Raw genomic sequence first — 27856 nt, forward strand, 5'->3', positions numbered from 1 at the left:
TGTGTTAATGTTAACAGTACTCCAAGGTGTAGCCAGGATTGTCTAACAAGTGGGGCCTGAAGCTAATGTAGTCGGGCCCACCACAGGGACATTAACATCTGTAAATGCCCACACAGCATTGCAGAGTGGGCATTTACAGAGTTTGGATGGGCCTTGCCCGCTCATGCCCTACCCTGTCTACGCCTCTGACAGTACTTACATCAAGGATAGCTGTGTAGGCCAACGGTCAGCGCGTCCGGCATAGACAGGCTCAGACAGGTTTGTCCATGTAATGGGGCCTTAGATTGGGAGGGCCGGCTTCACCTTTAGGTTGCGGATGCCGGGAGAAGGCGATTTTCTTGGCCAATAGGGTTCGATGGCAACTCGAAGATCACGGTTGCTTAGCAACCTATAAACAAAAAGATACGGTGGCCTTTTTAGATGCAGGCCTCGAGTATGAACACAGCGAACAGCTGATGGATCCGTGGATTTTGTAGGTTTCGTCGATCCGCTTCGTAAGATGACTATTTCTTACCATTTAGCAGACGTGGATGGCGGGCAGCTCGATGGTGCGCACGGGCACATGCAGTTAGAGCAGCCTCAACTGCAGCTTCCTCGGGTGGATGCACTGCAGGGACGCAGGTTGCGGGGGGAGGAGGATGGGCTCCTGCCCTCCCGCTGGATCTGCAGGGTTTTTAGATTAGCCTATAATGTTATCATGATTGACGTTCGCACTGTTAAATGTATTTTTATAAAAATCGATACAAAGTCAATGGCAAAGCCACCGTCCGACAGTTTTCAAAAATCAGGATTAGAGATTAAAACAATAAACAGACTGCAGCTGTTCTAATACAGTTACCATTTTAGCAAATTCATTATTATATATATATATATATATATATATATATATATATATATATATATATATATATATATATATATATTGGGGGCTGAATGACACTTTTTTAACCCATTTCGTCCACATATTCCTTTTCCATCGTTTTGGATAGCCACAATGTATTTTTGTTACGTTGGTTTACCACTATTCGCTACAGCTTGGGAATTCACCGAGTTTGGTGTGCTGTACAGGCCAAACAAACCTCTACACAGGAACCGATCTACCACTATTCTCATCTCAAGGCCATGCATTACACATTTTACTTGTCTGAAAATTGACAAATATCAAATACTATAATGCTGTTATATCATGATGTAACGGCGCATGCATACTCGCCTATGGTAGTGTGTGTGTTTGTCACAAGCAAACTTACATTACGTGTGTTTTCAAAATGTACATACAAAATATATTCTGACTGTATACAGTATAAGTAACTACAGATTACTTTGGTCAATAATTGAAAATATGATTGTGATTTCAATAGTAAACGGGGTACCCTCTTCCATACTCTAATCGTTTTTGCATACCCGGAGCAAATGTTAGTGACCATCCCAAGGTCAAACCATATAGTGCTGACACAGTGTACTCTATCACACTCGCATGCATATCATAGTAGTATAAAACGCGTACCCGTTCTACCAGGTGCTTTTTTAAATTCTATACATTTCTGGTGAGATAGAGGGGACATTGAATAATCTACTACATTAGAGTTACCAGCCCTACAGATGAAAAAATCCCAAAGATCCCAAAAATTAGGCAAACCCTCCCCAAAAAATAGGGAGTAAAAATACTCGCAACATAAAATAGTAAACGGACATCTAGGACTGTGCCCCTGCATTCCCCCAAACAGTTCCATGGATTTGTGTGGACCAGTAGAGCATGTAGTACCAGAGAAAGAAACGACTCTTCTTAACCATCTATCTTTTAACGTGCATGAATAACGAGGCGCATAGAAATAACAAAAACATTTCTGTTTGCAGTTAAAACTTTTTTACTCGCTTATAAAATTCTCCCATTAGGAAATGGACTTGCATTTCTACTCCCCCAAAAAAAACATTTTACTCCCAACTTTTAAAAATAGGCAGTAAAATACTCCCACTTCAAAATTTTATCTGGAGCACTGCGAGTTACCATCATTTTCATTGTTCTTACCATAGATGTTGGCTAGGGCTAATTTTAAATGTATAAAATTGCACACGAAATCCAAGCATGCTCATTACGCTGGGTTAAACTACATGGTTACAACTTTTCAATTACCCAAACGATTTATGGAAAGTCTACGGATAATTAACCTACTTACAGAACCAATTTCCCGACTCTTTATTAAACATAATAGTCCCGAAAAGACTATAGCAAGTATGTCATACTTGGCCACATCGATTGAATTCCGCAGTATTCTCACTTCAATAAAAAGAGTGTATTTCCGTGTAGTCTCGGCGGATGAGCCGTTCGTTTTCATACAAAAGGACCGTCTTTTTCAGGATTCATCCATGTTTCTTACCATGGCGATGCATGTTTAATATTGAAATATTTTCTTTAGTGCCATGTCTCCCACTTCGAAGTTGGCCCTTGTTTGTGTATACATCGGCAAACCATCTGTAAGTAGTCAGCATGGCGCTGTGTCCTTATAGTTACAAAATACGGAGTGATTCGTACATGAACAAGGGGCAAGTGGCGCTAACCAAAATATGTTCCAACCATGCACCCAGTCGGGATTCACAAGCCAAAAAAAGAAACTATTTTTCATGTATTTTTCTAAAGTCTTTTTGCAGCAGGTTATTTGTATCTTCTTTAGATGCACGTGTCTCGCCCAGAATTCCCAGGAAGGTTGTTTTAGCATTACAAATAGAAAGAAAATGTTGTTAAAGATTTCTACTTGGGGAATTGCTTACCATATTGATGATTGCAACATTTCAAAACGGATTAATCTTTCATTACTATGAATTAAAGTTTGGAAAAATAATCTTTCACATTTGACGTGGTTTAAAGTCGTGGTCCAAAGTATACATCTTGCATAAATCTGGTCAGCGTGATACCTTTAACATTACATTACAAGGCAAATACGATACACAGAATGTAATTGCAGCTCTGCAGCATGCTTATTTACAGAACACGGATCTATAAATGGTAAAATAAACTGACTAGCCTTTCTCAAGGATTCATCAACCAGCGAATCATAACATAGCATGGTACGAAAGATTTTACAAAAAGAAGTTCCTTCTGCATTGTACCACTAGATGGTGCCATATGCATACTATGTACATCTAAAGTGAATACGAGTAGTATCAGTTGAAGGGACTTTTGGGAAATGTTGTGGGCATCCGGCACAAAGGGACGAATTAAATCCTGAGATTAAATCTGACACATGGCTAGTATTTTGCATTTCTAATTATTTTTCTGTTTCCGTTTGCAGCCCAGTATTCCCAGGACTTTTCGAGTTCTGTTCTCGCTATACCGGAGCCTCACTGCAGGGAGCAACCCAGCTAAACAACAAGGTAGCCTTCTGAGCCTGCTGGATTAGTACCAGGCAGGTATGCTCTGCTGTTGGTGAATTTAGCTTTGATACATCCCATTCGAGTCGTTTGCACCATTTCATGTATAGACTATTTATAGAGGAACTATTGGGTTCACAGGTGGTGGTCAGGAACTGACTAAAAGGCCTTTTGCCCCTACTTTGCCATGGGACCCAGAGACACATTGTGGAAATTGTGTGTTGAAGGGTAGATAACTATCACTAGCTTCCACCAAGCTTTTACATGGTGCCACCGCTTAGTATATAGTGTCCAAAACAAAGACACCTGCAAACAACTGTCCACTGGTGAGTTGAGTACCAAACTATAGACCTTTATTAATTGGCAAAACCATATACATAGCAACTGTGGTTAATCCATAACACCACGCCACAGAACTGGTAATCTGGACCATCACCACTGCAACTCCCTCACCCCTCGAGTGGTATCCTTATACGGGATGGCGCAGGTTGCCTTTTTATTTCCCTTTTGCTCCTCCCTACCAATACTGAATGGTCTATCATACTCGTCTTTTGCATCTCTGACAGGCAAAAGCACTTCAATGTCATGAACTATGGCGGTAGGCGCTATACAAATGCAAAATAACATAACGTGACACTGTGGCAGACTCACATGTCTAGCCAATGTGGAGCCAATTACACGCGTTGTGTCCTTAAGCACTCTGCCCAGAACCACAAGCCTAGACCGGGTTTTGGTTAACAAAAAGTATCCTTTTGGTTGGCATGACCTTACTGAAGAACCCCCAAATCCCCTAATAAATGACAGCTCTTTTGCTTGCATTCCATGGAGCTGTTGCAAAACTGGCAAATTTCAGATTTCTGACATACAACCCTTCTCAAATGCTGTTTTGGGCCTTGGGGAAGTAAACAGAAGGGCCGTGCTGCCCGTGTTTTCTTGGTAAAGCCTCAACATGATCAGGCCCACCATGACACTCACAAGTCTAACCAGTTGCAGAGCCAATGGCATGCTTAGTGTCCTTATCACTTTGCAAAGAAGCACAAGCCTAGTGTATGGGCAAGTAAAATAAATGAACCGCATCGGAATTAAAGGAGGAATGGCACCTCTCAATAAAGGGAGACAGCAATTTGACCCAGATCAGACTGAAAGAGGATGTGGGAGGGTAGAGTCCTTTGTCTTTGAAGACCCAGGACTATGGCCTGCAAAACAGCAGCCATGGAAGAGAGACTGAGAGAGAGAGAATAATTGTGTGTATGACGAGCTACCTTTGTCGTACTGTTTCTGCTAGGTTGCATCATCATTTGTTTGGTATGCCTAGCAATGGCATGGTTTGCTATATGCCTGCTGTAAGGGTGCAGAAGGAGGAGACTGATGCACAGGAGTCATGGTTGTTTCTAAAAACCTTTATTCTTGACAAAGTAAATGGGGAAAACTCTACCTGGCCCTATTACTAAGAGGTGTTTCCCTGCCTCAACAAAATACTAAGCATTCCGTCAGGATGTGTCTCTAAAGCAAATAGTCCACCCTCCTGTGTAAAAACCTAATTCCGTCCCTTGCACTATAAACTAAACTAAGAAAAAGTGGTCCAGAAGAATGGCTCCCTTCTTCTGGACAATTTATAGTTCAAATTTGCAGGTGGGAACTGTGCCTTTCCAGGATATAACACACAGTTCCAGCTTGGGGTTTTGTAAAGTTCTCAGTTCAAATTCAAAAGTTCCAACTCAAACATAAATCCTTATTGCCCATAGTTTTCCTCACCATTGGGTTCCTGGAAAATGTCTGTTCTCCAGGTATCTTCTTCTCAATACTTGCAGTGCCAGGGGAATGACTCCCTTACCTGGGCTTTTTTTTACTTGGTTTCACGACATAAAACACCAGGTGGTATGGCTTCCATCTCCTGATCTCTCTCGGCTTTACAATACACAACACCAGGGGGTATGGTTTCTTTCACCTGTGCTCTTTTGGTTTCACAGTACGCAGACGTTGGGAGGGGATGACTCTCTTCCCTCAGCCCTTCTCAGACTTTCCGCTCAATAAACCAGGGGGGATGTCTCCCTTCCCCTGGCCTTTCATACTTTAAATTACAGTGCAACACAACAGGCTGAATGCCTTTCTAGTGACTCGGGTAGGCAGACCTTGTACACTTCCTGCCAGGTACTGCCACGAAGAAAATGCACAGTTGTGGAACTCACCCGGTCTCTTTCACTTCTACTATACACGGTTCACTATCCTGCGGGGTATAGTACTTTGCTCAAACGTTCTTATATTTTAGTTTGCGGCCCCAGGCCCTCTCAAAATGGTTTCTTGTGCTCCCTCTGGACCTGGGCAGCCCCCGTACCTTCAGTAGGAGCTCCCGGTCCTCTTAGTTGATTACACTCTTCCCATGAAGCTTCTGATAGCTTCCTCTGTTTCGTCAGTCCTTGCACTCCCTCCCATGGCACTGCAGCACTTCACTGGAGCAGGGCTGTGCGTCTCTGCCCACTGTGTGGTTTGGCGGGTTCTCGTCCCTGGACCACCTTCTGCTCTCAGTGTGCCGGTGCACCAGTGAGTGACTGTGAGTTCTCCCTAAGTATGTCCTGGTCAGCAGCTTCTGCTTTGCTTGCGTTATAGGTGCTTCACTCTTGGTGCCTCCAAGGAGGGTCTGACAACTGTCAGGTCTTCCTCCATCTTTAAGCCTATGGGTATTTGAAAGCTAGAATGTTCAATTTGGATATGATGATGATTCATGCTAGCTCCATGCCTCTTCCACATCTCGGTAAATTGAGTCAATCCTACCCTTCCTCATACCGTGTACTCCCCAGGGGGACTATCAGGTACCAGCCTGGCCTCATGAGAAGGGCCCCCCCCTAGGGGAGAAGGGACAACATCCAAGGATACGTCACACTGCACTTGGCTACATTGTTTATGCTATGACCAATTTTTAAGTGCTACACGAAGTTGGATTTGGTATGCTACAATGTGTTGTGTTATGTCATGTGTTAAGCTGTAGAAACCTGTTGTCTCATGTCTTGTTCTGCTGAATCAATGCAATCTTTTCTCAAAGCTAAATGTATGTTAACTAGTGCTACTATATGTACTCATTTGTGCCTTTGGTAGAGGGGGGGGGGATATGATGTTGGCTTCCTTTGTGTACTAGCTGGATAGGTAATATTACGTTATGTTGTGTTGAGGTTTTATCATGTTTTGCTTTAAATGTCTTATTTTCCAGCACCTTTGAAGCTGCCATAAGACAGCAGGTAGACACCCCCTGAAAACGCAAAAAAGAAAAAATAAATAGATTAGATAACCCTGTTTTGACAGTAACTGCAACCTGGGGAGAGCAGGCTAGTCAAAGGGAGGAATATGTAAATTAACACTCATAGGTCCTCAGCCTAAGTGGATTCCTGCTTCGCACACAAATATAACCATTACCTTAAATTCCCTAGCAGTATGATGGAACCTCCAGGAAGAGCAGACTGGGGCTTCTGTTCCCAAGGAAGCCATGTTTGAAATCCCACCCTCAGTTAAATGTGTCCATATTTCCTTCCAGCTTTCCCATCTATAGAACCGGGCCATTCAGGGCTGAGGGGCTTTGCACACTGTTTTCTGGACATGGTTTCAACATGCTTTGGCTCACCATGACACACTGGAAGGCTCAGAATTCTGGCCACGGCTAAGCCAGAGACAGGTTTGCTGTTCTTAAGCACTTTGCACACAAGCCTAGAGTTTTGGTAACCATGACATGCATAAATGAGGAAACCAAAAATGCGTTTTGCTCGCTTTTCAGGGAACTGTGGCAAAAATGGCCAAGAATTCTATCATACAACTCCTGCCAAAGGTTGGGGGCCTATGGAAGTAAGTTGAAGGGCTTTGCCGATTTGCGTTTTCTTGGGCATGGCTTCACCATGCCCCAGCCCACCATGCAGTGAGTACATTCCAGATATACCCCCTGACGCATCCGACACCTCTTCTCAAGCTATCTTCCCTTTCGGCGCTGCGCCCCCTAGAATACAGCCGAGTCCCACGATACATTCGGTTCAGTTATACCCATTGCTCTTCCACCTTTTCCTTCTGATGCCTTCCTGAGCACCTTCTCTATCCCTCCCCCTCTTCCCAATTATATACCCGACTTTGCTTTTGCCACCCTTGTTATCGTGAACAAGGGACCTCTAAGAGGTTATCCAAACCCCATTCAAGGTAGCAACGGAGAGCAGTCAAGGCTTTTCTCGGGATAGTGTGAGCGGGCAGGGGTCGATAATGAGTCCACACATTGAAGCACACAATAACTCAATTTAGACAGGATGTACAAAAGAGACTATCTACATTTTAAGCACACACTAAAAATAAGTGATATCACACACCACTGAATAATAAACATATATACAGTCACCATGGGTTCTTAAGATAAGATGCATTCAATTATTAAAATCAATAAAGAAGGTAAGTGAGTGATGCAGTAAGATGAAACCAAGTCACAAGAAATATGCTGTAGCTTCAGAAGTCCAATCCCTATGAAGAGTGGGGCCTCAGAATGTATTTGTTGCAGGTAAAGTACGTGTATTTATGATTGTTAAAGAGAAGAGCTGCAACCAAGTTACTGGTAAGTGAAAATGTGTTCTTATCTTTCAGCTCCACTGCGATAACTATAAAGCAGTGGAATGGAAGAATACAAAGATACTTGTTCTCTGTGTTATCCTATGGAGGATAGGGGGAGACATTTGCTTTGCGTTTACTTATCCCGCTGGCTCTGATTTTCCAAGATGGCTGGATGGGTCGACTCTGGGTCGCTGGAGGTTGGTTTCCTCTTTGTTGGTTCCGGAGAGAAGAGCCCAGGCCCTGCGGGTGCAAGGATTCTTCTGGCTGGGTCCAAGAGCAGAGTGCAACCCTTGGCGATGGAGAAATGCACAAAGCACGATGCAGACCACTTCAGGATACTTCACAGGTTGAGGGAAGGCGAGTTCCAGGGACGGCCACTTCACACAGATGATGGCAGGCATCCATACAGTCAGGGTTGAGGAAGACCTTCCAGAGCAGAATACCTTGAAACTGGGAGGCTGAATTTCGGCAGGAAGGCGACTTACACTGCAAAATGGTGATAATCTATGTTCCAGCTACAAATGCGGTATGGTGAATGTTCTAGCAAGAAAGCCCACTGGAGAGCTGGTCAGTCCACTGGGGGTAGACCAGGGACAGTTCCGAAGGCTCAGGATGACTGGATGTTCGAGAGCACGTTGAGACTGGTTGGCCCCACTAGTCCAGGGATTAAAGCACCGCACAGGGCCTTCGCAGATCAGGTAGTCCAACAGGGCTTCACCAGCCCGGATGCAGGAAGGAATGCTTAGCCGCTTCAGGAGTCTTCTTAGGATCGTCAGTTGGCTGTTCTTGTATAGAGGATTCTTGGCTTCAACGCTCATCTGAAGAAATAGCTGGAGTCTTCCTCTTATCCAAAATGTATCCGGGAAGCAAGTCCGAGCGCACCAGTGGTAAGCATCTGCATCATTACAGCCAGAAGTGGTCCAATTGGAGACAACTATTGGTTTCACTCATGCCTCACTCCTAGACTTACTAGCACCACAGAGGTGGTGTGGGACCAGACAGTCCCACCCACTTCCTAAGCCACACACAAAGGCATCACTAGCCTTTGTAAACAACAGCTTTCCCGGGCAAGTGCATGACCCTGCATGGCATTTTGTTACCTGGAAGGCAGGAAGATGACCAAACTTCAATATGGCCAAAGTACAAGGGCAAATCTCATGGCACAACCATTCTAGGGCAATAGCCACGTTTCGTAGCCATATGCAGTAAACGTGAATGTGCACACTAGAAATAACGCAAACATTGTAACAATAGATCTGCTGCCACCCGCTTATCTTTAGGCACTTCTAAAAGTAACCAAAAATCCCAAGTGTAAAAGACTAGGGTGGTATCCCTATTGCACTGCATTGTAACGTGTCGTGCAATGTTAAAAGGTTACAAAAAGTAAAAGACAAAAAGGGAAACTTAGCTTCCCAGCACTGACAGTTTGAAGGACTGATCGGTTTCCTCATAACAAATGAGCAAAAGGCCAGGGCAGTGAAGCTGAAGGCTCCACCTCCCTGTAAAACGCCAGGACAGGTACAAAAACAAAAGCACACAGTTTGGGGGTCCATGGAACTATGGAGGGAAAGTTGCCAAAGGAGAAATCTTTTCTAACAGGTGGTCCAGCAAATCCTGTTGGGGGTGGTTGAGGGGATTTGAAGATCCCTGGCCACTGCACTGATCCGGCTAGTCGAAGGCCCAGAAGTCCAACAATACCATCCTAGTTTTCAGAAAATTATTTATCACATATAACTATGTCCATTCATACTAGGGTATAGTCTTACTGTCTTTTTATATTTGGAACGTGGATTTAATGCAATCCAAAAATTGTGTGGATATGCTTGCCCCATAAATTTGTGCTTCAGAATGTGCTATATGGTGTTTGCCCATAGAATGTGTGTTTCAAGGTGCTCTTGCACAAATGCAGTCTTTAATCGCTATGAGCGGGTCCGGTGTGTGCCCCTTTAACCTTTCTCTTGGGCCAGGATTGCATGCAGCATTCCCCTCTGATGCATGAGTGATTGTGCTGGTATTGGGGATCTGGTGGTGTAGTCTTCCTGGCTGCAAAAGCATGGAAGCTCTCGCTTCTGTCAGGTTCTTGATCCAGCAGGAAATCCAGCACCAGATATTTGGTGGGTGCCTTCAGTTTTTTAAAAATTTTGTATATATATTTTTTTATATAGTCGCTGTATTTAAAGATGTCCACCTGCAATTCTGAGCAAGAACTCTGTAGAACCACGACTACAGAATCCTAAAGAAGTTACAAAAATGTCTTGTTGTGTTGTGAGCACGGTGGGATGAAGCCTAACTCGGGTTCTTCTTTAAGGTGTGCATGCAGGAATGTCCCTTATGTTGAATTAACTGCTTCTTGCTTCACTGGCAACACACCTTTCTAAATTTTGATGCCATGGTATCCTGTGATAGTCGCCTCTGAAAAGCTTGCCAGTGGGCAACATTTCCCCATATTTGCACTCCCAAGAAAATCGAACATGTCCCTAAATATTGTAGGACTGAGTATATAATAGTAATTAACACCGTCCTAAAACATGTGGGGAAGGCTTTTAGGATTTCAGGGGAAAGCAAAATCGCAAACCTGCCGACTTTTTCACCATGCAACATTTTCACATACAACCAATGCCACAATGCTTGATTGTGACTCCTGCCCAGGCGAAGGCAACACTCTGATATCATGGCGCTCACTGCTGAGGATGAGGCGCTAACTTCTGTAGGTTGGGAGTCTGTTTCGGACAAAAGTGTACTTTTTAGATAAATTCTGTGTATCTGTACCCTATAGCAGACACATCTTCCAATGAGCCTTTCATCGTTTTTATGGGGACAAGGTGGTTCTTTGTATGGTTTCATCCTTTACCTCTAAAGACCTTTCCAACTCCTTTCAATGAAGAGATCTTCCTTCCAGTCTTTATGCCAAGACCTCAAGTTTCCATGGCAGAGTAGTAGCCCATACCTAATCTTTCGAGGACATTGATATTTTCCGTTGAGAACTAAACCATTTATGTGGACTGTTCTTCTTTTGGTCACTCATGGTGATCTTGCCCCCAGGCAAGAATATCTCTGGCAGCATTAGCTACTTGATTGTTGCCTGTGTTATTTATTCTACGAGCAGAGGGCATTCCAGTGCATCAAATACTTCTCACCCACACTTCCATAGCAAAGACGACCTCGGTGGCCTTAAGTCCCCATCTCTCAAAGTTGTAGGGCAGCAGTGTGAACTGCTTCACATGCTTTCTGCAAGCATTACCCCTTGAATGTTTCTTTTTGGCATTTTTCGCCAAGGTGTTTTGCTCAAATCGGTTTGTCATTTGATCTACTACCAGATCATTCATCTTTAACTGTCACTTGGAAAAGACAGGGAGCAGGACGACTGGGAAAGGGAAAACTGCCTTCATGGTGATTCAGGTTCTTCGACCTTGCTCTCCCTTCTTCACAAGTTCAGTCCTTCCATTTCTCACAGGCATACTTTGCCCTCCCAACTTACAGGGATAGGTGAGATAATCACTTGAAATAAGGGCTGGCAGTTGGCGGTGCTCCATGCGTAGGGTCATACATTAGAGGATCGAGCACGCTTATCCTCATTTTAATGTCTTGGGGACTGCAGTATTTTTAGAAATTCTGCACTTGCCTATGATGCAGGTAATTCCCAGTCAGGTGCCGAAGGAGGTAAAGCAAGGACTGAGAGAAGTGAATCACCCTGAAAGCAATGGTTCCTTCCTTGAGTCTGCTTTGTAATGTCACTTTACTTTTAATCTTCCCTTAATTGCAACACAAATGCATATGTTCAGTTGATTGTGTTCCGGAGGATCCATGGTTGTGATTATTAGTCCTATAACTGCATTGTTGCCACTAAGAAGAGGTCCTTATTGAATGAAGGGGGGTGGGGTGAGGGTTGTATCCTTCATGGCCTAAATACGTTTTTCCCCCCAATTAGATTAATTGGATAGTCATTCCCCAATGTTTTAATGTGTAATAATGCACACGTTCGTATAGGCAGGAACACAATGAGAATGTTTCAAATAGTATTGAATGCATTCATTTGAGCTACCAAATATTCAAGATTATCTTGGATGACTTAGATGAAAAAACTATGCAGATAACTATCAAAATGCTCCCTGGCACTTCACAGCATACAGATCTATTACTGAACAGTAGCACCTAAACAAGACAGAAATGTAACTCCAAAAATGGAGACCCAAACCACGTACAGAATGATGCAAATAATAACCGAATCATACCCAGTTTAAAACCAGATCAACACATGTGCTAAGCATTTTAAAAAGGTAAGCTTTAAGCTATCTTCTACTATTTTAAGGCCTCAGCATGTAGTGTCTATATCACTAAAAATCCAATTTATGAGGCCCTACATTTACAATGTGAAACTCCTGGGGCTCTGGAAATACTGAGGGAAGGAGGCATTCATGTTCTTGAAGATTTTCATAAAGGAGGGGAAATTAACAACATGGACAGAGCTCGTATCTTGAATTGACAAGAGTAAGCTATTTAAATGGAAATACTATCTGATTAGCAGATTTCCTCAACACCAGACAAAGTGGAACTTGTCAACAAAGGTCAAGGAATGGACGCAGGTCTCTGGGAAGCCAACAGTTCATAGTAAAGACATGACGTTTTACTATGACCAGAATTGTGAAATATAATTTCCAACGTTCCAGTGTTTGCTATGCGTGTCGCATGTTGAGTGCTTATAGTATGCAAGTTCAAAGTCTGTTGAAAATGTTGGCCTTCTCGAAACATTTAAGGAAAAGTGGCAGGGACTCGCAGTACTTGAAGATGGGTAACCCCAAAAACAATGTAAGTCAATACGGAAAATTATTCACTGTCATTTTGGAATAACAGAAAGCTATTTGTTTCTTTTGTTGTTACGTGTCATGATTTGTAAGAACTGAACCAAAGATCTATGAGCACTGGTTGGAGTTGGTATGGAAACACATGGCTTTGAAGAATGATACTGCCTTAATAAGGCAGGAAGCCGTGAGCTCAAGCAAATGTTGGTCCCTGCTTTCTTTGTGAGTTGCTGAATGAGCTTCACTATCTGCAATTGTAGTTCATGATTATGAGCCATTTCAATCAATGTGGCAAAAGTTAGTGTCCACCTATGACTGCATTGTAACCAGCCTTTTAAATCTTATTGGTCATCGGAGATCATTCACAACCATTCAGGGACTCACAGAAAAGAAAAGGGCAAAACAAGACTTAACTCACTGTTTCTCTTAAAAGTACCCATATGGGATAGAGGGCGCTAGAGGGCCGACCAAGATGGCCGCTCCCCTGTGAGCTCCCGGCTACCACCCGCATGAATCCTGATTAATCGTGGCAATCCTGTGGCGAAACCACTAAATCCGCAAGAAATGCTCTATCCTAGCGCAGCACCTCATCTGTCGAAAATCCGGAGTGAATCGGACTCGCCTTCCGCGAGAAATCCGCTACGTAGTGCGGCCCGCACAACCACGAACTGCATGGGGCCTGGAAACCCCGACCCGCCTGTCCAAAATCCTTCGTAGACGGACAAGAGCTGCCCGCGGGATCTGCCGCGGCCACCACCAGTAGAAAGCGGCACGGTGGGAATCGCTCGGAACCGGGGCGCCGCCCCGCCGGCCGTGAGGAACGGCCCCACGGCTCGCAGCCAGCAGTAGGACAGTGGCGGAGCGAACCCCCCCCTGCAGGTGAGGGGCGGGAGGCGCACGGAGGCTCACAGAAGCACGCAAAACGGGCGGGACGGCGAGACTACGCTTTGCCAACAAACCAGGGTCGCTCTGCGGCGCCCCCGCCATTTTGGCCCATAGCGACTCCCCGCACGGCTGGGTCTCGGCCCCTCGCACGGCACAAAGCGGCCAAATCTGAACGCCTCGACCGTGCCTTTGCTACACCCGAAAATCAGACGCTCCGACACCGCAGCCAGGACAAGTCCCAGAAAAGACTCAATTTTGATGCAGGCCCAGCGCCTAAAACTCCCAGGCCGGAACACCACCCAGAATGCCCGAACAATCAGTCGGAGGTAGAGCTGCAGCAACAAACGGACATTAGGGAAATCCTGATGGATCTAAAAGCTGGGATAGGCGGCCTGGACAGCAAGATAGACTCGCTCTCGTCCAAGGTGGACCTGTTGCAGCACCGGCTCACCAAACACAGCGACAGGCTCGACTCCGTCGAACAGAGTGTCAGATCTGGACGACGGCACATCAGCACTCACTTCCTGTGTCTCCACGCTTGAGGACCAAATGAAAACCGTACTCGCCAAAAACGAGGACTTGGAAGGCCGCTCCAGACGAAATACCATCAGGTTAGTCGGAGTCAGAGAAAGACAACTACCAGTCAGAATGGAAGAACACATCGAAAAACTATGCACGGAGCTATTCGGTCCCGCAGTCCTGTCGCAAATATTTGTAGTGGAAAGAGCCCACAGAATCCCTGCAACAAGATCTGCTCCGGGGAGCCCCTGCCCGCCGATCATTGCCAAGCTCCTAAGATACAAGGGCAGGGACTCCATCCTCAGAATGGCAAGCGAAAAGTGCAAACTACACTTCGGGGACGACATCCAGTTTTACCGAGACTTTTCCCCGTCAGTCCAAGCCCAAAGGAGAGCGTTCACTCATGTGAAACACAGACTACGCGCCAACCAGCTTACGCACTCGATGCTCTTCCCGGCGAGGCTTTGCATTCAACTGGAGGGAAATACCCACTTCAACTCTCCAGAAGAAGCCACATTATACCTCGACCGGTGGGGATGTAAATCCGCAAACCAAATACCCGGAGCCTCAAACGGAGAAAGAGTGGAGAGAGTCCCGCCGTGATAAACACTGATCCAAAGCAAGAAGGAATCAAGCCATCGGGACAATCTTCGCAAACGGGAGGATGGGGACTAAACCTCGGAAGGCCACCTGCGCCCTGTGCACAGCACGCCTTGTGTTCCAGTTGGGGGGGTTCCAAACGGACGAGTTGGGGGTTGTCCGTGTAAGGAAAATTGTTTTGTTGTTGTTGTCGTTCGAAACGTGCACCATGCGCCATCGCTTAACCGCGGGCCTCATCCAGAGCCCCGCCGCCGCCCCTCACAAGCCCTCCCGCCTGACTCTGCTCCCATGCAATCCAGCCGTCCCAAGTGTCGGGACACCGCCTCCGGTCTTGCTGCAAACGGGTGTCATATAAATCATCACCGGTACATTCAAAGTAGCAACCTGGAACATTAGAGGGGCCAACATCCCGGCCCAGACACGTAAGATCCTGCAATTACTCAGACGCCACAAGGTCGAGGTGGCAATGATTCAGGAAACCCACCTTTTACCGCAAAACAAGCACCTGTGGGCCTGCAGTTGGGGATGCCATCGCTTCTTCTCTTTATACTCATGCTACGCCAGGGGAGTCGCAATTCTTCTTCACTCTTCACTGGGGTTTCGCCTGATCCAAACAGAGATAACGAGGGAAGGGCTCTTCTGGTTCGGGGCATAGTGGAGGGAGAGGAGGTGGTTTTCGTCAACTCCTACGCGCGCAACACAGACGGTGAAAACAACTTTGACTGGGTGCTGTCCCGCCTCTCGCAAGTGCTAAACGCCACCATAATCTGGGGAGGGGACTTGAATACTCATCTCGACCCACAGAAAGATAAATCACAGCTAACAACCGCGCATCCGTCCAAAGCTAGCCTACAAGTGCAGGAGATCTGCAAAGCGTTTGACCTATCGGACATATGGAGGATCCAGCATTGGGAAGCCAGAGACTACACATACCATTCAAGTGTTCATAATACGAACTCCCGCATCGATTATCTGCTAGTCTCCGCTCACAGCAACTGGCAATGGGGCACATGCCAAATACTCCCCAAAACCTTCTCAGACCACGCCACGGTAATACTCGAATGCCACTTGCCGACCACCAGACCATGACCTCCCCAATGGCGTTTCAAACCCAGATCTCTCGCAGATCCGACATTCGCCACCGAGCTAAGCGAGGAAATCAACACCTTTCTTGACATTAACCAAGGCACCGTCAACTCCGCCGGAGTGCTATGGGAATCTCTCAAATGCTATGTAAGAGGCGTCTGCCTAGCCAAAGAAAACGGAATCCTTAAATTTATCAGACGCGAACTAGGGACCAGCGAAACACACCTGAAGGAATTAGAAAAGCAGCAAGCCGCTCACAACTCAGACCACATCCAGGCGAGGTTGAAAGAAGAACTTCTGTACTTTAGAAACCTGGCTGAACGGGAGATTACATTTTTGGGCCACAATCACAGAATTAGACAATACGGCGAAGGCCAGAAGCCTGGAGCCCTTCTTGCTCGTTTTATAGCGACAGACAGGAGGCCAACAAGGGTGGACAGCATCCGGACACTGCAGGGCAATATGCTGCACAAAGAAGAAGACCTAGTCGAAGTATTCAGGGCATTCTACCAAGATCTATACAGCGCCGGGGGCCCAGCAGATTCCGATGCGATCCGGAATTACCTCAACGACACAGAATTGTACTGGGTGGAAGGGGAACTCCGTGAGCCACTGAATGCGCCCATAACGCTAGAAGAGATCCAAGAAGCCATTAAAAGTCTACTGCCATCCAAAGCCCCGGGGCCCGACGGGCTAACTGGTGAGTTTTATAAACACTTCGTCCCTCTAATTGCCCCTCTCCTGCTAAATGTCTTCGAAGAAGCGATCGAATCCGGTATTCTCCCACAGACATTAAGAGAAGCTAATGTAATACTATTACACAAAAAAGACAAGCCTCCCGAAGATTGTAAGTCCTACCGCCCCATATCACTAATCTGGACAACACAATCCTGGCCAAGATCCTTGCTAATAGGCTTCTCCCGCTAATGCCTGCACTGGTACTCGCTGACCAAGCGGGATTCGTACATGGCCGAAACACCACATTCGGGCAGTGGCGGTGCTGCTGGATGCCGAAAAGGCGTTCGACTCCGTTGAGTGGCCCTTTATGTTCGCCGTGCTGCAGCAGCTCGGACTTGGGAAACAGTTTATCAAGCTGGTCTCACTCCTCTATAATCAGCCCCTATCAGCAATCACGCTCGGGTCGACTCGCTCGGCACATATCAACCTCCAGCGCGGCACTAGGCAGGGATGCCCACTATCTGCCATGATATTCGCCCTTGTGATGGAGCCCCTAGCAGCGGGCCTAAGAGAACGCCAAATCCAGAGAGGGCTTAAAATAGGACCTCACCGTCTAATAATATCCCTCTATGCCGACGACATAGTCTTGTTCATGCAAAACCCCAGCGAAAGCCTTAACCCGATTATGCGAGAAATGAAGTTTGGGCTGGTATCAGGGTTGAAAATCAACCAATCTAAATCAATCGTTTTTCCCTTAAACACAAAGACCAAAATAGTTCAAGACGAGTTTAACTTCCATTGGGAGAAAGCCCACGTCTGATACCTAGGAATTAGTGTCCCTGAACCACCACAACATATTCAAAGACGATTACGAATGCACACTGAAATCATTAAGAGATAAGGTGGAAATCTGTTCCGCTCACCCTCTGGGGAAGAGCCTCATTGGTAAAAATGGTAATCTTACCCAAACTCCTGTACCTGTTCGCCAACATCCCCATCCTGCTGTGCCGGCGCTTCCTGGGTAATCTGAGAAGCCTAGTTCTGGACCTCATGTGGTCGGGCAAACCCGCAAGGGTGGCATACTCATCCCTAGTGCTTCCTGTCACTAAGGGTGGCCTAGCTCTACCAGATTTAGAACGGCACTTCTGGGCAGCACAAGCCCAGTTTCTCAGCCACTGGTATGAGCCCCAATTCGTAAGACCGCACGTACAAGTCAAACGGGCACTAGCCCCACCCAACTTGCTAAGGGCCGTGATCATCAGCAATCAGGCTGTGCCACACACGACGCTGAACATAGTGCAATCCATTTACACAATATGGCGGAAAATGGCCCAAAAGTACAAGATTCAGCTTACATACTCCTCTTCTACCCGTGAAATTCATTCCCAGGATCCCACTCACCGCCGAGAAAGTGTATCTGATCTGGGCAGAGAAGTGCAAAATAAATACACTTGGCGACCTCTTCATACAAGACACCTTCATAACACCCCAGCAGGCGAAGGAGAAGGGTGGCACATCCTCCCTTGATATCTTTTTGTACTTCAGAGTGCGGTGCACCTTGCAGGCCCTCATACCATCATTCCCACAACAACCTCCCACCTGGCAGCTGCGGCATGGAGCCATTCAGGCACAAGGGGAGGGCAAACTGGTCTCATCTATCTACAAAGCCCTGCTCACAGACGCTCTTCCCTCGAACCCCAAAACAAAGGCAAGATGGGAAACCATGCTTCAAACCCCCATTCTAGATGAAGACTGGAGCTATATCTTACAACAGACTCAAAAAGTGGCACTCCACTCCCGCTTCAAACAAATCCACTTTAACTTTCTGCACCAAACCTATTATACCCCTAAAAAGAGAAACAGACATCACCCCGGGTCAAATGCATCTTGCGACCGATGCGGGTCCCCGGATGCTGACTTCCTGCACCTAGCGTGGAGCTGCCCACCAGTGTCTAAATTCTGGTCAGATGTGCTCGACGAAACCGATGCAATAATCGGCGAGAGGGTGGGGCACTCCCCACTAGTGGCACTCCTCGGCCTAACGAGACCCCTGTCCTCACACGTTAGAAAACTGGCAAGCATTCTGTTGGTTCTGGCACGTAGAAGAGTGGCCATGGAACGAGGCACCCCCCCCCCACTCTTGCGAACTGGAGGAGAGACATTACATACTGCCAAGAAACGGAAGCAGAATTTATAAAGACCCCTCACCACGCAAGACCCCCAGATATTTGGGGCCCGTACATCTCGCACCTCCTCTGCAGCGCAGCACCAACCGAGACAACTGATCAGCCACCACAGATTTCACCTGTGTAAATTCAAATGCGTTAACTGCTTGTTGTGTGATGGGACTGTCGGAGGGTGGGGGGCGGGGGTGAGGGGGGGGGCAACGGTGGCATGTTAGTATCCCACTGTTTGGGCTTGTTGGTACACATGTTTACTAAAATGCAAAAATAAAGTTTTGAAAGTACCCAAATGGCGATTTATTGTTCAGAATGCACAATTCATTATTACCATGGTGGAAAATCATGGGGTGTTCATAGCTTCGTTCAATCTGGGATTTTCCACCAATCACCCAGGCAAACCAAACTTCATTTGGGACACTAGCGAGTTCCTCGGATGTTTCCTTCCCCAGTGTGGATCTTGTCGGTGAAATTGGAACTTTAAATCTCAAGTTCCAGCAACATTGTTGTGTGTTTCAAAGTATTCAATAGCTAGTGGTTTTCTGTATCATTGCTCTACCCCCTGGCAGAATGAGGATTTGTTTTTTCGTCCATTTCTTTTTTCACATTGTGTCCAACTTCAAAGCCCTCAAAACAAAGTTAGTGATTGCACCCAGGTTTGGCCTGCACTCGTGGAGAAAAATCTCCAGGAAGTTACCCTTAAAGCTCTCCGCTCCTCAGATGCATGCTTCAAAAGATTATTTGGGGGTTATGCCAAAATGTTTCATATACCTTCATCAAGTTATGTTTTTATTTTCTCTGATTCACCATGCATTAATAAAATGGCAGCTGCACTAAACAATGTTTAATCATGGAAAATGGGCTCCCTTATAAGCACAACCATTCTTTTTCAGCTTTCTAGACGGGAGGCTGGCACCACAGCTTCTGGTGCTATTTCGGCTTTTTCTTCTCCTGGTTCTGCATCTGGTTGAGCTCCTGATTGTCCTACTCAACTCGGATAACTGCATCAGAGTTCACTCCAATGCACCACGTCCCATTGGGCCTCTGCAGTGTTCATTCTCCTCCTCTCTGCCTGCATGTCCCCTGTGCATCCTAACCAAAGACTCTTTCCTCTATCCTCAGACATGCTGATTCCATGTACCAATTCTTCTTCTATCATGGTAGCCCAGACCCTACAATACAGACAGTACTCTGCATCCTCTGGAAGAACTAGGATGTACGTTCACCATCACCAAAAATGTTTCAATAAGTGAAGGCGGGGGGAGGTGGGGGAGGTATCTGTCAGTTTGGGTAGGTACCGCATAACAAATATTTAATTTCTGTTATGGTCCTGGTGTCTATGAACATTGTAAATGCAATGCCTTTTATCCATGAGCATTATAAGGGGGTTTGTTTGCGTTAAATGTAATATGTCAATTTATAGGATTATACTGTCAATCTGTAATCCTTAGCACCATCAAAATATGTATATCGGTGAAAGAAAACCAAACTAAAATATCTTTACATTGAAATATCGAATGATGTACCTGATGCCACAGGGAGGCTTCATACTAAATAATGTAAACCCTTTTATTCTTAGATATGTGATATCGCAATAAACTGGGCTGGAGGCCTGCACCATGCCAAGAAATTTGAGGTAATGCCAATATATTATGTCGGGCACTGCATTCTGTTTTAACCTGCTTTGGGATTGCTTTGAGTGAATGGTTATTTTCCTCTTTCCCACGCCCTCTTATTTGTCGTCTGCAGGCATCTGGATTTTGCTATGTCAATGATATAGTTATCGGCATTCTGGAGCTACTCAAGTAAGTACCATTAAAGGGAGTATGACCCCTGCAGTATTATTTTCTTTGATACGATTGCTACCCACCACGTTCTTAAAAAAATAAAAACTACACCTACAAATGGAGGAATGTATTGTCTGCTTTAATGTTCTCTAAAAATGTTTGGATTGTTAATGGGCTCTCCTTGTGGAGTCTGGATTCGAGTTGGAGAGAAAGATGCACAGGGTGTGGCACCTTGGGTGTAAAACCATATTCAAAGCTGTTGTCAAATCCAACCTTCTTGCTCTGCAAGCCTTTCTGACGTAGCAAGCGAAATGTGGGTGTTTCAAGTGAGAAAGTAGGTGGTGACAGTCCTCTCTCATAAAACCCCTGGCTTTGCATGATGGCCATGGATCTGTGGGGTTGGTACTTGGCTTGTGTGTAACCTTTCCAGTAATCATTCACATCACAGGACTCCTGCATTCCAAACCATGCAAGTTGAGTGGGAATGCAACATGTGGTGCTTCCCTCTTTTCAACGATGCAGTCATCCTTTGATAATCCTCTTTGCCTCATGGATTGGCAGACAGGAAGTCTTGCAAGGTGACCGACTGCTTCTCATTTGACACAATCTTTTCACCTATACCTTGCCCCTCATTTCCTCGGTTTCATGTTAAGGTTGTGGGTTACACAAGTTAGTCTGTCTTATCCCATTTCTCCTATGCTTATAGAACGATGGTACTGGAGCATTTTGGCATGCACAATTACATTTTACAAGAAGCTAAGCAAATGCACGGGATCCTGCACACTAGAACCTGCCCCCGACTTTGCCATCGAGTCCTTTTCTCTGCATTACTCGGACTGGCTACTTTTTCCACACAATACTCATTTTCGCTTCATTTTTAAACCTGACCTATCCTCTGCACATCAGTTTCTGCAGTGGGTCTCTCTGCTTGATTAACGTGGCTTTCTTTCTGCAGGTCGTACACAAAACCCTTTGAAGCATCTGGACACTATGCCTTCGATTTAGTGCTTGGGGCCAAACCACACATGCAATAATGTGCGGTGTAGCACAGAATTACACCGTGCATAACAAGGATTCCACTTTACAGGGGGTTATTTGCTTTGTCAGTATGGTTTAGTCCCTCCCCCCCAAAAAAAAACAATTTGGGTTTTAAGTGTCCCCACACTATAAAATTATCTCTCCGAAATAAATGCCAGTTACTTAAGTTTTCTTCAGGTATTAGGACCAGTTCCCCTCTATCGCCTGGTGACTTGCCCACTATTTTCCCCTCTATCGCCCCTTGACACCTTTCTCTTCTTTCTTCCTCTAGGATGTGGTTTTGTTAACCTTCTCTTACTAGGAACAAGAGCCCCCTCCACCCTTCTCCTTATTGATGCTCTCCTCCTGAATCGTCCCTATCCTTTTTTACCTATACTCCCCAGGTTCTTTTTTTCTCTCCACCTTCTTCCAGTAGGTTTTCTCCTTTTCCAGATAACTTCATCCACTCTCCCCAGACACAACTTCCTCTTGCAACCGTCTTTGAGCTTTCAGATATTACTCCTCACCAACTCTTCTCTTGTGAAGCTCCCCTTCCCTGTCAACCATTATACCGTGTGGAGACTTTATTTTCTTCTCCCTGAGTGGCTGGAAAAGTCAGGTATCTTGTCAGAGCATGGTCAGTGATAAGGATGTTTTGTAGTCTTGCATCTGGGACAGAAGTCTTTAAATTGATCATCCTCCATTTTAGATGTCTTTTCTGTGTAGGATTGCTGACTGCTGTGATTGTGTTGTGGTTCTGGGTGACCCCTTCATTGCTGCAGGGCTGGTGACCCCTTCATTGCTGCAGGGCTTCCTTTTTCTGAAGTCCAACTTTGCTGTTCTCTGAATATGCCAGATCAGTGGGCGTGCAGTGAACTTCTGTGATTGGTAATGAGTCTGGAAAACATTGCACCTGAATTCAGTGCTGTACACGCGTCCTTTCCTCAAGTCTCCCTGTATTATAGAGCAAAAGTAGAGTCCCCTCTAGATGGAGGGCAGGGAAGAGGTGAGGTTCCCTTACAGCTTTTATGTTGAAGGTGAGGAAGGCAATACCGTGGGGTGATTCTTTTCCCCATAGTCTCCCTTCCATCCAGTAGATAGATGAGGTTCCGAGATCCACCTCACGTTTTTATTCCCTTTAAGAGGGCAATTCTCGTAGATGTGGTCCGTATTTGCTTGGTCCTTGAGAATTACCTTTTGAATCCATACTTGAATGCCATTCCTGGTACTTCTGATTTTGAGGACCTAATGATGGGGCACCCAGGTCCTTGTGACCATGACCAGAGAGGTCACTGCTTCACAACCGCATGTCTAGCAATTCTGGTAAAAGTGGTTGGCACTCAGCAGAGGCACTAGTATGAGATAGTCAAGAGCCCCCTGCAAAGTTGGTGAGAACATTTGGCTGAGGCTAAGCAGGGTAAATTTAAAGCTTTTTTTTTTTTCTAAAGTACAGCAATGAGGTAACTACCCATGTCTCCTGCCCCCCAGAGGAATGCACCTGGGTCAAAAGCGACTGAACTACACCACACTGGGGGGGAAGCATGGTTGCGGATACCCCATTGAGGGCTAACACCAGTGCGTGCACACAGGGCTGTCTGAGGTATCTTACCAGGTTGAGTTTTGAGGTATTGACTCTTCACCCTAAGATCAAAGTACATTCAGGTGCTAAAGCCAGGGAGGCTAATTACTGTGGCTTCGGCAATGATGCCCGTTTCTTAAAAACAGGAAATTCCTTGATGACGCACCTTTTTAACCCTTTACCCTCACCCCCTTATATTTACCTTTTCGTAATTTTTCAGCAATAATTCATGCGTTATCATTTTGTAACATCACTGGATACCCCAGGCACGCCTGCCTGCTACATGAAGTGCTACCTCGAGGAGGTAATCGGCGTATTCCCCAGATCACTTGAGCATGGACAACGTGCCGCCTGGGAAAGTGAGCCCTTTTCCCACTCCCTGCACCATCTTCCATCTCGGCGCTTGGTTTTGCATACAGTGGTCCTTTTTATGAGACTTGTGGACATTCGCTTATCAAGCTCCTACTAGTGAAAATGTCCCTTCATACATATTCAATGTCTCATTGGAGGGCAACGTAATTATAGGGATTGAGCGCTGCACCTCTGTTCCTTCTCAATCAATATCGGAGAACAAAGACGTTCACATGCCCACTAACAAGCACAGCACTTCCATCTGATCTGTCTAGCAGCTAGAAGACAAACATCCCAGTCGAGCTGCCAAAGAACTGGAGAGACTCAGTCTATTTCGGAGCCGTGAGGCCACTATGACACTTCTCCCTGACTTCAAAATGGTAGACGGACCATTTAAGCTATCGATCATTGTCACACCTTCAGTAACAGGGAAACGCTGATGAATCGTGGCTGTTAAACCTTAGTGAGAAAGGAAAAGCACATGGAACCGAAGAGGGAGAATAGCAGTCCCATACCAGGAAGGATTGGGCCGAGGGAGGCACAGGAATAACCAAGTAGAATCTTTTAAATAATTGGAGTAGTCTGAAGTACTATAAAAAAAAGCATAGGCCATGCAGACCCGGTGAGAACGATGGGGGCTACAGACAAAGAGTCGGATCAGAGATGGAAACAAACTGAAAAGCAAGAGCAAGGTGATTACTAAAGAGCTCTGTCCCGAAAAAAAGTGTTGCTGGAAGAGCACAAGACTGATGCGTAAGCCATTTCTGCCAGTGGCAGCAGGAGGGTCTAGTAACATACAAAGAAGATTTATGTGCAGCCTAGGAGGGTGACATGACCAGAGTGTCAATCTTTGGTTATTATAGGGATTTTAAATGAAACCACGGCTCCAGATGGCGACAAACAGTAATTACATTAAGCAGCAGTGGAGGGAGGGATAAGCACTTGCTGGTAGGAGATTGTCAAGAAGTAAGCAGGGTGCTATATCTGTGTAGGAGGCAGCTTTCGAAGCAATGGGGAGTTTTTGGGGGACCAGCATGATAAATTATTTACCGGCTGTGGCGAATGGTAGGGGGTTTGTGTTTTCCTCCCTTCTTATATCCCCAAAGAACATTTTTAAAATATCTGTTTGCAGTGGTACATTTTACAGCACAATGTGTTTTACAAAATGGGGTAAAAAAACGCACACAATTTGGTTATCTAGGACAACAGGAAACCATCCAATATATGCCGGGTCACCTATTACATGGATGTATTTTGAAAATTGTTCAGGAATACATATATATTTCCATGAACAATTTTCAATATAATATATATAATTCCTGAACAATTTTCAAAATACATCCATGTACTAGGTGACCCTAGAGAACCAAATTGTACATATATATATTGCATTGCCACTTTAAATCCTGTTCCTGAAGCTGCACCGAGAGTATGTCAGCATTGCTATATCCATTGTACAATGTTGCACTGTAATACATGCCATCATTGCACTGGAAATCGCTTTTACATCACCCACACAGTATAGGCAATCATTCCCACTGTAAAATGCTTTGATGTTGCACACACAATACATTCTAGTATGGCCACTATAGATCACTTTCAAAAGGTTGCCCCTCATTATGCTTTCATACCCACTGTAAATCAGATTGATTATGCACAGATACATGCTAGTATTGCCACTGTAAATCAGTTTCATGTAACTGCACCCGCAATATGTCAACATTGAGTAGCTTTTATGATGCTGCAAACACAATATATGCTGGCATTACCACGACTAAACGCATTGATGTACATGCTGCCATTGTCACCTATAAATCGCTTGTCCACCCCCTCGCCATACATAGACATGCACTTGCTTGGGTGGCCAACCGTATTTTGCAGAACTCGCCCTGAATTAATGTTTTGTGTCCAGCACACAACCTATGCAGGACTGGGGAAGTCCCGACTTTGCTGACTGGCCACACAATCTGCTTTTTTACAGCATTCCCCATGCTCGGAGGCTTGAGCACATGAGCTGTGTTTCTCTTTTTTTTGTTTTGTTTTCTATTTCAATCAAAGGGCAGCACAACACTCCACCTGAGATCTATCAAATAGCATCTTAACACATCCCCTTGTTTCAGCACAGGCTTAACATGGGGGAGGGGGCGAGGGGGGCGGTGGCTAATGGTATATGGCTGGGTTGCTGTTGTCCAATAAGAGATCTAAATGTTGTGTAATTCTAAATGGGAGTGGTGCATAACAAGCTGAATGCTTTGCTAAATAGTGATTACAAGAAGATATACGTATTCTTTCATTGTGTTTGTAAATCTTAGGTTTAAAGCAAACAGATCTGTTTAGATTCCACTTACTTTGCACGTTGCTACTGTAATCTTCCAATCCGCATCGGGAAAAGACGGCTATATTCCTAGTCTTTGTGAGACCTGTTTCTGTAGAGATATATGTATTGCCATGTTTATTATGTGCTTTGATTTTCCTTCAGTCATCTCTGGAAAGCTGAGCATTGAAACCCAAGCCATAACAAATATTTGTACAAACTAGAGATTGGAAGATATGTGATAAAGTGCTCAAACCGCAGACTAGACTCAAATCTTGGCTCAACCACCTAGCTAAATGGGTTCTCATGGGTATTCATCGCGCCATCTCTAGTCCCTAGAAGTGATTCAGATTGCAGTTCGTGCTGTTAAAAAAAATCAAAATAAAAAGCTTCACTCATGGTTTATTAAACTATAATGTTAATTCATATATAAAAATATTGACCATTCATAAAATGCACACCACAATGTTATATTTGTCTCGCCTTCCTCATAGCAATGTTTTGTAATGACACGAACCATGATTCCCTTGAGTATCAAAACTAATGGTAGTCCTTGCAGGGTCCTTTTCTGTGATGTCACTTTACTGTATGTCCATACATATGCAAATCGGGGATGTCTTTTGCAACACTAGGCCTCAAATCCTAGTACTGACTCTTGTGAGAAACCTAGGGGTATTCTCCCATTTAAACCCTGATAATCCTCTATACAGGTGGTTAGGGAAGGGCCATCGCTTTTGGATCCCAACCCTGGTGGTGGCCGAGCGCGGGAGGATAACCTGGGTATGGGAGGTTGGGGTTGCCCTCAGGAGAATGCCCTAAGGGAGACGCAGAATTCTAACCAGACAGTGGTGGAAGAGGAAGTCCCAGATGCCTTTGTGGGATATCTGGAGTCCCATAACCTAAATCCGGGTGGCAGGATCCTTGGATCTTACTGTATCCATCATGGCCCCCGAGTAAGGAAGAAAGGAGCCAATGACCCTAGAGGGAGATGGAAGAAAGCACGGGTGACACAGGATCAGAGTAAAATCACCCAATGTCCCATACCTGTAGAGCATCAGTAGACCGGGAAAAAGTAACAATTTCCTCCCGTAGGCACGGACACACCAGGAGAAATTCATATATCCCCTGACAATATTCAGATAGGGTGGCCAAAACTCAACTTAAATCCGGTTATCCCTTTAAACACTATTTCCTAATCTCAAAGGAAGGTTACACACTCGCCTCATCGCCTCTCCCCATTTCCAAGAAATACTGTGATGACGAGGAGGTCATTAAGTTTGAGGATTACCCATAGGAATAACATGGCAAAAGTAAGGGCCACCGACTTTAGAGAAAACCACTGTCCCACATAGTCAGGCATGGGTAGGTAACCATTCACACCTGACTCCACTTAGCTGTGTGTTCAGCTATAAAAGGTGTGGTCAGTCAGAGAAACCTAGCGAGCTGGGGCTGCAGTCCGGTCCAGGGAAGCCCAGAAGCGGAGAGAAGCAGAAGCTGCAGGAAGGAGAAAGACGGCACGCAGAGACGCTGGCCCAGTGTGTGTGGGCTGCAGCGTGGCGAGGGAGCCAGAGTATTTCAGTCTGCATTCCTCAGTCAAGGACCAGCACGGAGCTCGTTCCTTTGGGGCCAATGCCGATCCCAAAGGCGCCTGAGGGGCAGTTGTTGAGATCCTGACCTCCATCCCGCAATGCAAAGGAGCCGCCTCTTTACGCGACGCTGTCTGATGTTTCATGAAAGAATGCAATAGAAACTCTGGAGCGTGCGTTTAAATGAGAGCGCAGCGGGATAAAGGCACGAACAAGAAAAGCGGCATAGAATCGGAAAGAAAAGTGTGAAAGTGAAGTGAAAGAAAAGTGAAAAGGCTGAAAGTGCAGCAAGGAGACAGAAAGTAAAAGAAAAGTAGTGAGAAAAGCAGATCTGGTCGGAAGGCAAATAAAAATCAGAGTGGAAGATGAGATAAGTGGAAAAGAAACAGTGAATGGGCCGTAACAAAAAGAGGGGCACGAGAAAGGTAAACAAGAGTGCCTGGGGCGCACAAAGGAACGTGCAAGTGGCGTTTTCGAAAGCATCTGATTCTACCCCTTGAAAGAATGGTTTATGAATTGTAGACAAAACTGCAA

At 45.5% G+C, this 27856-nt stretch overlaps 1 protein-coding gene across 3 annotated transcripts in view; it reads left to right on the plus strand.

Moving 5' to 3' along the window:
- The window catches only part of HDAC3 (histone deacetylase 3), a 314462-nt gene that overhangs the window by 36171 nt on the left and 250435 nt on the right, over window positions 1–27856 (plus strand). For 2 of the 3 annotated variants that reach the window (XM_069654130.1, XM_069654131.1), the window contains exons 4-6: window positions 3291–3372; window positions 20268–20324; window positions 20438–20493. In XM_069654130.1, coding sequence (XP_069510231.1) covers window positions 3291–3372; window positions 20268–20324; window positions 20438–20493 — 195 coding nt within the window. Of the gene's footprint in view, window positions 1–3290; window positions 3409–20267; window positions 20325–20437; window positions 20494–27856 lie in introns of all 3 variants that reach the window. The other variant, XM_069654132.1, reaches the window with a different exon arrangement.

Source organism: Ambystoma mexicanum, chromosome 3q (assembly GCF_040938575.1).
Source record: "Ambystoma mexicanum isolate Mex_15411 chromosome 3q, UKY_AmexF1_1, whole genome shotgun sequence".
NCBI lineage: Eukaryota > Metazoa > Chordata > Amphibia > Caudata > Ambystomatidae > Ambystoma > Ambystoma mexicanum.